Source organism: Camelus bactrianus, chromosome 5 (assembly GCF_048773025.1).
Source record: "Camelus bactrianus isolate YW-2024 breed Bactrian camel chromosome 5, ASM4877302v1, whole genome shotgun sequence".
Taxonomy (NCBI): Eukaryota; Metazoa; Chordata; class Mammalia; order Artiodactyla; family Camelidae; genus Camelus; species Camelus bactrianus.
In genome coordinates this window covers 102,756,625-102,771,369 of record NC_133543.1, presented here as the reverse complement: position 1 = coordinate 102,771,369, position 14,745 = coordinate 102,756,625, and the positions used below count along the sequence as shown (strand labels likewise).

Here is a 14,745-nt window from a genome sequence, read left to right as displayed (position 1 = left end):
GGGGCGGGGAAAGTGACCTTCAAGAAACAGGAGGAAAAGCAGGAGAGATGAGTAGTGATTCAGTACAGCACAGACTGGTCCAGGGGATGAGGTCCGAGGCAAGGCCACGGGATATGGATCACGCCCTGCTAAGGGCATTCAAAACAGCAGAAAGGCAAGTGGAAACCAGATTACAAAACACTAAGAAACAAATGGATGGTCAAGATATGGAAGCAGTGGGAAGGACGACTGCTCAGGTGAGGGGAGTGGGAACGGGTGGGGATGGGAGGGGACAACAGAGGCCTCGATATTTGCAAAGCTGAGTGCATTAGTGGGAAGACTGGCAGATGGTCTGTTCTGAGGCTCAGGGTTTAGGAAGCGCACAAGCCCTTTGATATCAGCTGTTTTGAGGCTCTTGGTAGAGACAGGTGGCCCGTTGAATGTATTAGCTCTGGGGTCCAGACACTTGGAATGGGTATCCAGAAAAGCGAGGTGGGGTAGAGGAGGGAGGAGGCAGGGAACGGAAAAGGGACAAGCTTCGTGATGCAGTGAGAGCCAGGGAGTCCATCCTCTTGTTAGTCCTGTGTTGTAGTATTAAAATACACGCACTTCAAAGAGAGTGACAATGACCCTATGGAAGGTTCACTACCATCACACTGAAGATGACCACGGTGAGCCTTAGTTTCATCTTTCTGAGTGGTCCACTCTGGCTGGCCCTTTCTGAGAGCAGGGCACTGGGTAAAGAAATGTTCTGAGGCTGCCCACACCAGGCCCTCTGAACAGGAGGCTGTCAAGGGCCAGGCTCTGCTCCAGTACCTCACACAGAGCATTCATTTTATCAAAAAAGCACACATTTTATCAAATGAGTCATGCATATTAATCACTTTTAAATAAATGTTATCCATATAATTAAAGCTACGTGGTTTTACAGCAAATACTATTTACATGTTTATAATACTATGTTAACTTTTTATTGATAAGAATTTACAAAAGCCTCTTCTTGTGGGCCCTCCTTTCCAGAGCTCAGTGCTGGCCAGGGGAATCTGGCTTTCCCTGGGGAGCCTATCCTGTCTGCTGTCATGAGAGCTTGGGTCATTCAATTCTACAAAGACCCAGTGAAACAGAACACATGCCAAGAGGATCTGAAAGAGGGGGCACATGACAGAAGTGAAATTTCTGAGAAGATGGTCTATTGCCAAGAACAGGGAAGAGGCGAGGTCTGTACACAGGAGGGCGGGGAGGCACTGACCAGGGGCGTCATGACCAGCAGCAAAACCGGACCTCTGCTCTACAGGGACAGGGTGTGGGGACAGCAGGCTTGTGGCCAGAGGATACCTCACTAGAGGACAGGGATTGTCTGCCCTGGCTGCACACCAATCACCTGGGGAGGTTTTTCTTGCTGTTTTGTTTTTTAAATAGCTTTGGTGAGCCACAATTCACATAGTATAAAACAGACCCACTTTAGGTGTACAATTCAACGATTTTTAGTAAAGTCTGGAGTTATGCACACATCACACAATCTAGTACCTTCTGCACAAACCCTGCCACCCTGCCTGAGCCAGACCAACTACCACAAAGCTCTCAGTGGGGCTTGGGCCTCTGAGTTTTCCATTCTCCCCAGGCACAGGAACCTGCTGTAGGCTTTCGCCATGCCCAAGTATTCACATACAGCTGTTTACATAGATGAACGTAACAGCCTCAAACTGAAATCTAGAATGAAACTCCAAGGATGAGCATTATGCCTGCATTTCCACGTTCAGAGTTAACTCACTCAAGGAAGGTGGACAAGGGCCAGGAAGAGCCCTCAGACCTAGGGCAGCAATGACCCCCACCATCAGGGCCTCTGTAGGCTTTTGATCCGGGAACCAGAGTAGGCAAGGAACACAATCCTAGAGGCACAAGGATCTCAATAAAGATGCTCGACATTTTAGTCCAGCCCAGTGTAGACGATAAAATGAATTTCAATGTGGTGTTCCTCTCGGGGAGTTGTCACAAATGACAAGTGGTTTCCCTACACTTCAAATGATGGCAAATAATTAATTAGCATCAACAGAAATGACCTTAGAGTCCATCCACAAGAAGACTATGACCAAAGAAACAAGCCATTTGCTTTACATGCTTGAGAGGCCACTTGGCAAAGTAGCAGTCCTTCCCTGTGTAAGCTCCCTGCCCGGAGAACGCTACCTCCACCTGGAAGGCAAAAAGAAATGCAGATATTTTTAAACTGCCAGAGTCTCACCTGTTCCAAGAGGCCAGCACCCCCACTGCTCACGGTCCAGCCTTCGGGGAGGCACACGGCACCTTGCACAAATAAGTGGCTGCTCAACGTCCTCTGAGAAATTAGACTCTTCCCCTTTCTAACTAAAAATCGAACCACAGAGCCCACTTGAAGCATGACTGCACTGAAACATCAGATCACAAAACCCACCTACCACCACAGTGGCCCCCACGCAGCACGTGCTCAACCCCTTCTGCTGTGGTGCGCACAACACAGCCCCGGGTCGTCCCCGCGCTGCCGGCCACTCAACTGCGCATTCTTTGGGCAGGGGCTGGGCACCCCGCCCCAGCCCTGGGACCCAGGCCTTGGCCCACGCTCTGTACCCGCGGACTGCTCGGGAATGCTCGACTAACCAGCACCCTTGCCAGCAGGGTGGACACCCTGAGCCATGAGGCGCCTTTCTCCTCATACAGTTGGGGGCTGAGGCGTTCTAAAGGTGCTGTGGAATCTGGTTCCTCCCAGATTCATAGACTGAAGCCCCAAGCCCCACCGTCGATGTGCGGAATGAGGAAGTGGGGCCTTTGGAAGGTAAGCTGGGTTAGATGAGGTCATGAGGGTGAGGCCCTCATGGTAAGATACGTGCCCTTCTGAGAAGAGCTACTAGGTGCTTACAAGCCAGGAGAAGGGCCCTCACCAGGCACTGAACCTGCCTATGCCATGATCCTAGACTTCCCAGCCTCCAGACCACAAGAGATAAGTGTGTTGTCTGAGCCCCCGAGTCTGTGGCGTTTTATTAAGGGGGCCTGAGCCGACTAAGACAAGGCCAATTACAGGCACAGATGTTTCTCAGCAAGAGCCAGCTCCAAGCCTCATCACTAGGCAGAGCAGTTATGCCCTTTGACCCGGGCAGAGCTGGCTGCTACTTCCCAGCAGACTTGATCACCTCTTTCCACCTGAACCACTACCTCTTAGACGTCCTGAAATAGAACTTACAGCTTCCTGTCTGTCTGTACACATTGAGCACCTCCTCTGCACTGCCAGCGCAATGCACAGTGCCCTTATCGGGGGGACACTTGACCCAGGGCATCACCCCATCCCCAGGAGCAGCACTCGGATGAATGAGAGCCCCACATCGGCCCCTGCACTCAGTCTAAGGGCCTTCGAGCGGCACACTGCAGAGTGCAGGCCCAGAGCACCAGGCTCTCCTCACACTCGGGGAGCAAGGATGGAACCCTGAAAACCAGCACAGTCCCTGCAGCAGAGACCAGTATGTGTGGGAAGGGAGCCCCAAGGCCTCATACCACCCACTCTCAACGTGAGCAGACAAAGCTGACTTCAGTGCTCGTCTTCCACGGGGCCTCCCTGCCCACACATTACTGGGCTATTCGGCACACCTGAGGGGCCACCAAATTCCCCGGTCAGCTTCGCTGATATTTAACTCTGCAACAAAGCATTTAAGGGTTGGCCCTGGGCCAGTTGCCTCACTCCAAGTTAGGAGGACTCCAACTCTCCGGGCCACCACCCTAGTTTTTAAAATACACATCGTAGCACATAGCCCGTGGCTTCACAGGCTGCTAAGTGCTCTGAACGCCCTGTGGGCATGGCTATCTCCAGAATCCTGGGCAGGGCCCGGCAGGGAGAGAGCAGCTCTGGAGAACAATAAGTGGTTCTCTTTCCCCCACTCTTCCAGGAACCGCAATGGGCCAGGGCCCCTTCTACTGGGAAACGACTGGACTGCTCATGGGGACCCAGAAGCGCCCACCCAGGAGAGGCCCCAAGTAGCACCTCCTGGAGACACCTGCATCTTGGATGCTGGGAAGCCCAGGCAGGTGGGCAGCCAGGCCTCTCTGCTCTGCAGAGTAGGCTCGGAGCCCAGAGGGCCAATGCCGTAGCCCCCGCTGCTGAACAAGCGACGCCAGGAACCACACAGAGCGCAGGCGCGGACGTGGCCAAGGCCATCCGGATCATTCCCTCTAGTTCCCACCTCCAGCCCTGGCCCTGCACTCTGTCAGCTCAATTCCAACTCTCCACACTGAACAAAGACTAATGTAGGCAAAAGCTTCCTGTCGGCCTGCCTGGAGCCCCTTGAGGTCTTCAGGGGTCACTGCAGTGCGCACAGCAGGCACTAAACTGTTTGTTGAGTGAACAAGTCAAAAGACAGGGAGACAGACATGTTATGTTCCCATTATATGAAGCAGGCCAAGCTTCTGACAGACCAGAAAGCGGGTCATTCTGCACAGAGGCTTTTTTGGGAGGTGGGAACACCATCAGACTCAGAACTTCAACTCTGCAGCTTCACAAAGGTCCACCAGGACTGCAGTACCCTCTGCCTTGTGGCTCCCAGACAGGCCCAGACTTGATCTGGGGCCAAAAGGAAATGCACAGATCCAACACTCTCTCTGCCCTGTGTCCCGAGCTCCCAGGATTCAGGGCAGGCAGCAGCCCTCAGCCCTAGCCCAGAAACACTTGATCGTTCTGTGCCCTACAGGGACTGCTGCTGCAAGCATCTCTCCAGTGCCAGCCTGGAGGATGTCCCTGAGAACCACCCTGGGGACACAAATGAAAAGCTGGTGTGGCCAAGGTACCAGTATGATAGCGGCCTCGCACTGGCCAGCTGCTCCCTGGCAGGCCTGGTATTTCCAGGGACAGCTGACTCCACCCGTCATCTTCAGAACTGGGCCCACTATTCCAGGAAGAAGAACAGGAGCTTCCGCTGTGCAGCCACCACCAGCCCTCACCACTAGGGACAACTGTCCCTGTCAACCTCCACTCTCCCACATTAACCCTAAGCCATCGGCACCACGCCAGATCCCCTACCATGTAAGGTCCATCAAGCACGGCAGTGAACCAGGAAAAAAATATCTTCGCCGAAGTCCCTGCAGTCTGTCCTCCGGGCTGCAGAGCCCAGATGCCCTCTCAGTGAGGGCTGCCAGCACACAGCCTTCAGCTCTCAGTCCTCCCTAGGAGTGTGGGCTGCAAACACTCCCCACCTCAGGCCAGACCCAGCTGCTGACTGGTTGCTGCAGAGCAGGAGGGCCTGACCACCCACCTGACTGGGGACAGCTCTATAGGACCACACTTGCTCCAGGGGAGAGGCTGTCGTGGGGCCTTCCTCAGAGCTAAGTTCTCCCTCCACCTGCTCCCCTTCCTTCACCGCGCTCCGCAGGTACCAGAACCGAGGATCCTCTTTAGTGACTACACTGCATGCCACACTCCCTACTCCTGGGAACCTAGCCCCTGGCACCGAGCCCCAAGGACACATCAATACACTTTTTTACAACTTACTGACCCTCACAAGTAACATTCTCACGTGAGCCAAAGCCACAGCCCAGGATGACAGTCCTGACTGCAGCAATCTTGCTGCACTCGGACAACCTACTTTTCTCCAAGTCCCCAAAGGGGCACTTCACCTAGAAGGATTCTCACAACAGTCACTCCCTGCCCCAGTGTCTCACCATGCCCAGCACAGCCATGGACTCTGCCAGATTCCACTTCGAACATCAGGTACCCCCAGAAAGAAGGCTGCTGCCACATCCAGTCAAGCAAAGGAGCATTCTGGGTGTGGACCAAGCAAACAACACTCAGAGCATCCTTTATTGGGTATCTCTGTTCACAGCTTCCTCTCTCGGGTCAAGTCTGTCCTTCTTCTCCACCCACCCTCCACAAGCCCAAACTACTCACTGCTCAGTCAGCCTGGCCAGGTCTGGCAGCCCCAAGGCAGATGGGGAGAGAGGTCACGTGTGCGACTATTACACTGAGCCCCTGCCGCACAACCACCCATCAATTCCAAGTGTTTTGGGCCCCGGAAACCCAATAATCCCTAGTGCCCTAGGAGAATGGAAACAGATGGCCTCTCCTTGATGAGTCTCGCGAGATCAAAGCACCTTAGCTGGGCCCTGGAAACCCAGCCAAAGACATCTTCAGTCCTGGGAGCTGGGGCAGAGTCCAGATTTATGGGCCTCAATGGGCCCCCCTGGGCTGCCAGGCCCAAGAGTCATTTGAGAGCTCCCAGGTGAATCCTTGAGCAGGGCGGGGTGTGGTGGAACCCCTGGGCCTCTCCGAATTCTCTTTTCTGTGGACTAGCACTTCTGTCTGCTCCTTCAGTTTCTGCTTGCTGGGCCTGTTCCCCAAGTGCCTGCCCGACCCCAATATGTGGGTCTGGCTGTCTTGCTGCAACAAGACTGCAACCCGGGCAAGCTTCTTAACCTCTGATTCTCAGTTCTTCAGCTCTAAGGTGAACCATTCACCTGGCAAGGCTCAGTGAAAGTCAAACAAGAATTGCCTATAAGGTGCCCTGTGGAAGGCCTGGCCCCAAGTGCTCAGTGGACAACAGCTGCTGTCAAACATGGCCAGGTGGGAAAGATGGTGCAGCCTATTTGCCAGCTTCCCACCCGCTCTTCCTCAGCTGCAACTCCCTTCCTCACTGCGACTCTCCAGGCACCAAAACACCCTCTCCTCGACTCGAAGGACTACAACCCCACGCATCAAACCCTTTCCCTGGCTTGTTTGTCTCCCAGCTTCCTCTGTAGATGGAACCCTTGAACCAGCATCCAGGAAAGAGACTCAAGTCCTGTCAGGCCACCCAAGTGAGGTGCTGCAGCCGCGGCCCCAACCTCTGACCCCGGAGGGTAGAGCTTCCAGAGCAGTAACAAGCTGAATACAGTCTGATGCCCTCCCTGACAAAGAAGGTATTGCCAAAGGTCAAAAACGATTCTCAATCATTAACCCATCATCTATCAGGCTGGGAAAGCCAGAGCCGAGCCAAGATTCTGGGGCAGAGAGGGAACGAGGATGACTGCACCACTGATGTCTCCACGAATCCACGCCCCCCGAACCCCATTCCCACCCCTTCCCAAACTTAGCAGTGCTCTGTTTCTGAGAAGGTCCAGTAGATCCATTCCTGGACATACAAATGCCAGTAACCCTCAAGGTGTCTACCTAATGCAACATGAAAACAGGCAGTTCTAACAAATGCCTTAACCCTTCCGTGCTTCCTGGTCTCCTTACACTCAGCAAAGGTGGACACATGGCACACAGTAGAAAGTGCTGCAACTTGTACGTTCCTTAAAGGCAGGAACTGTCTCTTCTTCAGCTTTCGCAGTCCTCATGGCCCTAGGAAGCCGCGTCTGCACTCTGTTGTAAGTCTGTTCAGTGAATAAATGCAGAAGTCCCACACAAACACGCGCAAGTGCACATACACGTATCATATGTTTCCTTCTCTGGCGCCTATGGCTCTAGGACACCGTTATCAATTCTGTGATGGGAATTAATCTGCACAAGGCTCTCCTCAGGCTGTGACTTGAATAAACCAGAAAAGGATCCTAAGAGATTACTGAACTCTCCCCTTTACAGATCAGACACTCCGGTGCTGAGGCGTCCAGGAGAAAGGAAGGACTCCCGCGACCACTGCCAACGCACAGCAGCCAGGTTAACGGCAGCACTGAGACCAGACCTGTAGGCCTGCTGGTTCCTGGCACCTCACTCCCTCCACTAGCATTCTGGCAGCCCCCTCCCGAGAATATTCCAAGTGTCTAAGACATACCACGGTTTTAATACCATTTTCCTGCCATTAGCATTGCCACAGGGTGTACACAGTGCAAAGTCCCTCAGCTGAAAGCAATCAACAGTTTTATTTTAAAATATTTTCAAACAGGTATTTTATTCAGCCACATGCTGCTTCGTATCCCAGAAGAGCCTCAGCCAGACTTCATTTTGCGGCATATAAGAGTAGCTCACATCACAGGGATGGTCATTACCTTTAACAAGCAGCCTGTCTCTCACAGAAACCCGTCGCGTGGAGTCGGAGGCTGCGGCTGGCGCCCGGGACCCTTTGAGACCGTCATCCCGCTTCAGCTTGCTTGCCAGCGTCAGCATTACTGCTGCCTTCACCCTGAAAGACCAGAAGCAGGTTAAGGGTTCATCTCCAGATGGTGACTGGACAGTGAAGACAATTATGCAAAAGGGGTTTTTTACTTCTTTTTCTATAATTTACAGAAATATTCAGCATGTAAGGTACATTAATAAGACTGGACTCCTTCATAATGTATTTGGGTAATCTCTATGCCTCTATAATCTAATTTTTTAAAGTATGAATGAGAAATTTAAAAGCGGGAGTCAAGCATTTAAATTTAACATTCACTGGGCGCCAGGCCCTGGGCTGCAACAGTGACAATGCCCCCGGGAGCTCCCCGCGTCCACTGTAAGTTGGCCCATCTCTGATGCGGGGATCTGCGCGTGGGGCCCCAACGCCTGGCCCATCGCAGACTGAGTTGAGCCTCGGCCTCTGGTGAGGAGGGCGGGCGCACTGCAGTGCTTTCTTTCCTTCTTCCTTTAATAAAGGTGTGGCTGGAACCTTAATAAGCATCTTCATATTTATTTCTGTTGTGTTGCATTTACATAGTTAGGCAACAGCAACATTGGGATTAAGTTACAATCAATCAACCCAAATTAGGTTCTTTTCACTGGCTGCTTGCAGCCCACCTATGCTTCAGGTTCCCTCACTAAAAGCTCACTGGGAAGGACAATGAAGACCAAACACAGATGATGCATCTGACTGCTTGGGAGAAAGGACTGACAATGTTAGCAGTGTTCACAGAACTGTCCTCTAGAATCTGCCTTCCACTTCTAACATAAACTGCCACTCATCTGGCAGGCCTCCTTGCTCTTCTCGCTCGCTTTACCATTTGAAGAGGGATTCTGGAACTTCTTTTGATTGAGGACAAAATGGTCACCAGCCCAATTTCCATACTTCCTTTTGTTGCCTTAATATAATTTCCTTTCAATACCACTCTGATCATTTTCAAGAGAAAGTGATCTGCAATTTTCAGATGAAAAAATTGACTTAAGCACAGAACTTTTAGTTTGAGGCAAAGATCTTGAAAGCCAAACTATGAGAACAACCCTCCCCACCCCCGCCGGCATTTTTAACCATTTTAACGCAGGCCCCTCACACAGCTTTTCACACCGTCTTCTGCGTATCCCCCCACCCAACAAAGACTGTGAGATTTTGTTTTCTATTAATTGTACCATGAAAACAAACTGTGCAGGACCTATGCACAGACACACACACCTGACCCTTTAAGAGTCATTGCTCTAAATGCTTCGAAAGACAGTTCTATCACATATTAGTGCTCACAAGCTCCTAGAATTTCAAATCTGGGGAGGACTTCTCCCCCTGATTTTCTCTCTTTTTTACAGATGTGGACCCTGGGACAACTGGGGCCCAGGAACTGGGTTTTCTGAGGCAACTCAGCTGCTGTAAGAGGTCACCACAGAAACACTAGTTCCCCCCTCGTGGATGAGGGGAACGCTTTTATCCTGAATGTGGTGATGGCTTCAGAGGTCTATACCTACATCAAGAACAACTATGAACAGTTCAGTGTACTTCAGTTACACCTAGATAAAGGTGACAAAAGTGTGAAAACAAACCAACACTGGTTCCTTCACTCCCACACCACCACGCTGTCTCTTCAGGTGGACCTGCAGAGAGGACCATAACCACCGAACACACATCTCAGCTCCACGCAGGGCAGGGAACTCTCAGCTCAGTTTACAGAGCAAGCTCACAAGGGAGGCCTGGGGTGGGATAGAGTCAGCACACCCTGGGGGCTCCGGCCACAAGCTACCAGGGAGCAGCACCATCTCGAGCCAGGTGCTCAGCCCACACCTGGAATGATCTTGTCAGAAATCCCTCAAGCAGACCTGGGTCACAAAGCAGTGTTTGCCTCCCCAGCAGTCCGCTGCCGGGCACCCAGACTCGGGCACATCAGTCCTGCGACATCGACAGGGCCCCCTGATGATGGGCCAAGATGTGCCTCTATCACAAAGTCTGTAGCCTCCAGCTGACCTTGGTCACACAAATACAGCAAACAATAAAAGCACAGCCTGTGGAAAGAGAGGTCACTAGGCAGGACTCTAGGAAAGCACACTAAAGAGCCCAACAGAAAAGTGAGTCCCAGGGCACAAGCCTGGTCTGCATCTACCTACCTCCCTGAGGACCTGCACTGAGGGAGCTGCTCGGAGGGTCCTGGCAAGACTCACTCACACAAAGAAAGGCTCACACCAACTCCCGTGTCACTGCAGTCTGAGGACTCTGCTTAATTCTCGTACCCTCTACCCCACACTGATTCTTCTCCATGGGCAGAGTATGCCCCATACTCCATTCTACTGAGGTTCCTGGTTTGCCATCTTCAACAAGTTTCTGGCCCTGAATAAAACACACTGGGCACTGACTGTACAAGATGTGAAAGAAAGTAACACTGGTGTTTTGTCTTCCTAGCAGTCTAAGAACTCTGAGTGTGTAAGGACCATCTATTTCCCCATCACTGGTATCATTTTCACCTGCCACTTTGAGGATACACCAAAGGCCTGATTCAGGAATGTTTCACAGGTGTCAAATTAACTACATCCAAAGAGGGCTGAATAAAAATAATTATTCAAACTGTCAGGTTAGAGGGAGAGGGTACAGCTCAATGGTAGAGTGCATGCTTAGCATGTACAAGGTCCTGGGTTCAATCCCCAGTACCTCTGTTTAAACAAACAAACAAACAAACCTCCCACCCTCAAAAAAAAAAAGTTAAAAAAAAAAACTGTCAAGTTAGCTGAACACCTGCAGTTTGCCTGGAATCCTCTTTTCCTTCTTCAATATGCTTCACCTCCTTGAAGACCTGGTTTAAAACTAAACTTCCCCTTTGTTGTAAATCACACTCTGACTATGGCGGCATTTTTGGGAACAGATCAACTATACAGAACAGCATGCTCAGTCTCTAAATTCCAAAAGCTGTAACTGGCCCATTTAAGTTCTTCCTCTGGGTGGGACTTACTTTCAGACTGTTCAGCTTTTTATGTGCTATTTATTAGTCTCGTCATCAAGTGATATCTACTCAGTGGTCCTGCCCGTAGTGGCAAAATCAGGCCATGTCACCTGTGCCAGGGCCAGTTAGCTCATGGGGTGGAGAACTTCTCATTTACAATTTCTGCCCTGGAAAAGTCCCAATCTGAGTGTAAAAGATGGAACTGCAGGCCACTATGGGTCAACCAACTTCTCCAGCCAAAGAGGCCCAGATCAGGACATAAAAAGTGTACACCCCACCCTCCTCCTTTAGAATGCCAGGGTCCAGGAACCTCCCACCGGCACAGGGGTTGGCTGACTGATGATCTTTGGAGCCCAAGCCTTATATTTCAGCAGTAATCCTGCACCCCCTGCACTGCCTACCACCTGAAAGGCAGGTATGTGCAGGGGGAGCTACTCAAGCCCCACACCACCTAGCCTGGTGGTGATTTCTGTCTTTGAACATCTCTCCCACCCTTGCCCTCCCCTTGCCTTCATCCCCTTACCCAGCCAGGAATCCTCTGCACGAGGAAGGTAGGCCTCCTCCCTGTTCCTCTACAACAACACCCTGTCCATTTCTGGAAGCTTCCACTCAATCTGACATCAAGGTCTGGAATGTCCTCCCTCTCTTCGCCACCTAATCCTACTTCTTCCTTAGGATAACAGATTACTATCCAGATTCCAACATCTGCTACAAGAAGCCGTCTCCAGCCACTCCAATGCATCCTGACCCCACTCCAGCGCTGCAGGGAAGGAAGAGAGGGGCGGGCCCAGTCCTTCGTGTGACAGATGAGGAAACTGACACCCAGGGAGGGGAGGGCCACACCCAAGATTACACACCAGCGGAACCAGGTCTAGCATCCAAGACTTGGCCGTACTGCCTGGTCCAAGATATCCTCCCCCTCTCCTCTGCCCCGGTAAGATCCTCCAAATTAGCCGTGGGCGCCCCCAATTGTGGGAAAGCTGCAGGCGAGTTGGCGAGGCGGGAGGCTGGATCCTCACCCTCCCCGCTCCGCTGGCCTAGCCCGATTCCGCAGGCGGTCAGGAGTGGGACTGCCGGCGTCCGAGTCCTGCTTCCTCCGGCCACGACGGGCCGGTGACCTTGGGCCCGCTCGGCGCTGCCTTTCCTCCTGGACAATGCGGCTCGCAACTCCCCGGCGACGGTGGGCGCAAGCGAGGCCGTGCGCGTGCCGGGCACCAGTCGGGGCTCCGTGCGGGCTGTCCCTCCGGCCCCGCCACGGCCCACGCCCCGGCCCTGCACCCCCAGGCCCGCACCCCGCAGCGCCTGCCCGCCCTCCGGCCCCCGACGCCCGGCCGTGAGGAGCGGGGCGGCCTGAGGCGGCCCCGGCGCCGCCCGCCCTCCGGGTGCACCGGCGCCGCGGGAGCCGAGCCGCCCTCGTGCCCGCGGCCGCCCCTCGCCCGCCGCAGAGCCGCACGCTCCTCACCTGGGCACCTCGAGACAAGCGAGGAGGGCCCGGCACCCAACACCATGCCCGGCCGGCCGGCGGCGGCAAGACGCGGCCCCTCACAGCCGCACCGGCTCGGGGCGGCGGGACCGGAAGTGGCGGGGCGGGGCCTCAGCTGCTCTTGCCCGCGGCGGCGGCGACTTGCAGCGGGCGCTTTAAAAAAAAAATTCAAAGCTCCGAAGAACTTTATTTGGAACCTGACACGCGAACAGCACTGTGCGCCGGCTGGGACTTGGCTGGGCCGCAGACAGCTCGGGCCTCGCTCATTGGCGGCAGGCGCTGCCGGGGGCGGGGGCGGATCTCGAGGTACCCGCTGATTGGCCAGTGGCAGCCGGGGGCGGGGTCGCCCAGTCATTTCCCGAGCCTGCGCGCCGCAGCGCCCGGGGCTCTGCGCTGTCTTCCTCCCTCCATTCATTTGGTTCTGTTCTAGGCCTGGGCCTGCGACTCAGAGGATCCCCGGGCAGCCTGGCCTGCAGGGGCGGCCAGGTCGGTGCTGACCGCCTCGGTGGATGGGGCGCCCGGGGTGTGCCCATCACAGTGCTCAGAATGCAGAGGACCGGGCCGCCCCACAGCCTGCAGTGCGAAATAAGGGGGCGGGGCGGTCAGTCGGGCAGCCTCCAAACCCCAGCGTGCCCTGGGCAGCCTGCAGAGTAGTGGGTGGGTCCTTTCCTGTTCTTGCCTTACAGGTTTTTAATTCCTTCTGTTATCTCTTACACTTTGGTTAAGTACTTCCTTTAAAAAATCTGCTTAAAATTGTTCTACTTCTAGCTTTGCTGAGTACAAATTTTCACGTCCATCCGCATCCTGGTGTGGTTGGTAATAGGCGCTCTGGCAGAGTCAGGCAGGGCTCCAGGAGGAGTGAACTATCTAAAGGAAGAGGTTCACCTCGTGGACAGGGAAGAAAGAGCCAAGGGGTTAGAATTTTATTTCCAGGAGCCCCACTGAGAGGTTTTAAACAGTGGAGTGGGAATATCAAGTTTCCTTTCCAAAAGAGGCTTCTGGCCCTGAGAGAGCTGTTGGGAGGGGAGCCAGGCAGAGAGGAGACCAGTCAAGAAAACGAATTCATGGTATTCCTTCTGTTTGGGGACAGTTTCCTCCTTTTTAACCTGGCTAACTCCTAAATTTTCCTAAGCTTAGACACCACTTGCTCAGAGAGGGCCTAAAATCTGGGAGGTGCAGGTGCCCCTCTGTGACTTTGCTGGAGCCCTGTGATCCCCCTTCCTGGTGCTCAAGACTTACAGTCAATTCCTGTTTCCCTAAGCTCAGCTCCTCAGACCCTTCTGTGTTTCCCATCCTTTTAACCCTCCTCCCCCATCCTGACATGTAACAGATGGTCAAAACACATCTGCCAGGTAAGTATTGCATGGGCTTGTTGCAGGGGTCCTGGTGGGAGAAGATAAGGCCTTGAATCTAGGCAGCAGGTAAAGAAAGGTACACTGGACTGGCTGAAGTCCTTGTCTTACTGTCGACTGAAATAAATGTGCCGCCTTAAGAGTTATGTTTTATTTGGCGGGAGCACTCGAGCTGGGATGACAGTCTCTCAGATCGCTCTGAGGGACTGCTCCGAAGAGGTAGGGGAGGAGCTAGGATATATAGGAGCTTTACAACAAAGAAGCTTTACAACAACAAAGACTAGGTAGTTGGAACAATGAAAGATCGCTTGTTATCTAAAGAAAACCAGGCATCTCAAGTTAAAGAATTTAGTGCTTTTCTATGTATGGGAGGAAGCAAACATTTGGGCTCACTGAGTTCATTCCTTTGACAAGCACCCAGCTATCTAGGGCCAGTGTCCTGTCCTTTCTTATCCTGAGTCCGCTCAGAGGGCACCATTGTGAGTGGCTGCAGAGGCTGGGTTGCAGGCCTGTCCCCACTGGGGGGGGGGGGGGGGTGGCAGCCGCTGATGACTTGGCTTCAGCATTTTTTGTTTACTGATATGGTTGCAGTATTTTCATTCACATTGCAGTATTTTCGTTCATATTACTAAGCAGCACTGTCTACAGGATGGCCTGTAGCACACACTGGCTCACAGTGGCCCAAATCACCACTGTGGTCAATGGAGCCATTTCTGCTTTCATTTCATGAGGCTGCCTTCTGCCTTCACCTGAGCCTTATTTAGGGTTTACTAGGTTATTGACTCGTGTAATCCTCACAGCAACCTCATGAAACTGGTATTTTATTATCCCCATTTTATAAATGAGGAAACTGAGGCACTGAAGTTAAGTAGTCTGCCCGACATGGCAGAGCTGGGATTT

The 14,745-nt window shown here is 53.0% G+C and overlaps 1 protein-coding gene across 3 annotated transcripts in view; it reads right to left on the bottom strand.

Moving 5' to 3' along the window:
- The window catches only part of UBE2F (ubiquitin conjugating enzyme E2 F (putative)), a 49,051-nt gene extending 36,422 nt beyond the window's left edge, over positions 1-12,629 (bottom strand). For all 3 annotated transcript variants that reach the window (XM_074364611.1, XM_074364612.1, XM_074364613.1), the window contains exons 1-2: positions 12,473-12,629; positions 7,954-8,087 (exon numbers count right to left, since the gene is read on the bottom strand). In XM_074364611.1, the coding sequence (XP_074220712.1) occupies positions 7,954-8,071 (118 nt within the window). In that variant the 5' untranslated portion in view covers positions 8,072-8,087; positions 12,473-12,629. The remainder of the gene's footprint in view (positions 1-7,953; positions 8,088-12,472) is intronic.
- Between the last annotated feature and the right edge of the window lie 2,116 nt (positions 12,630-14,745).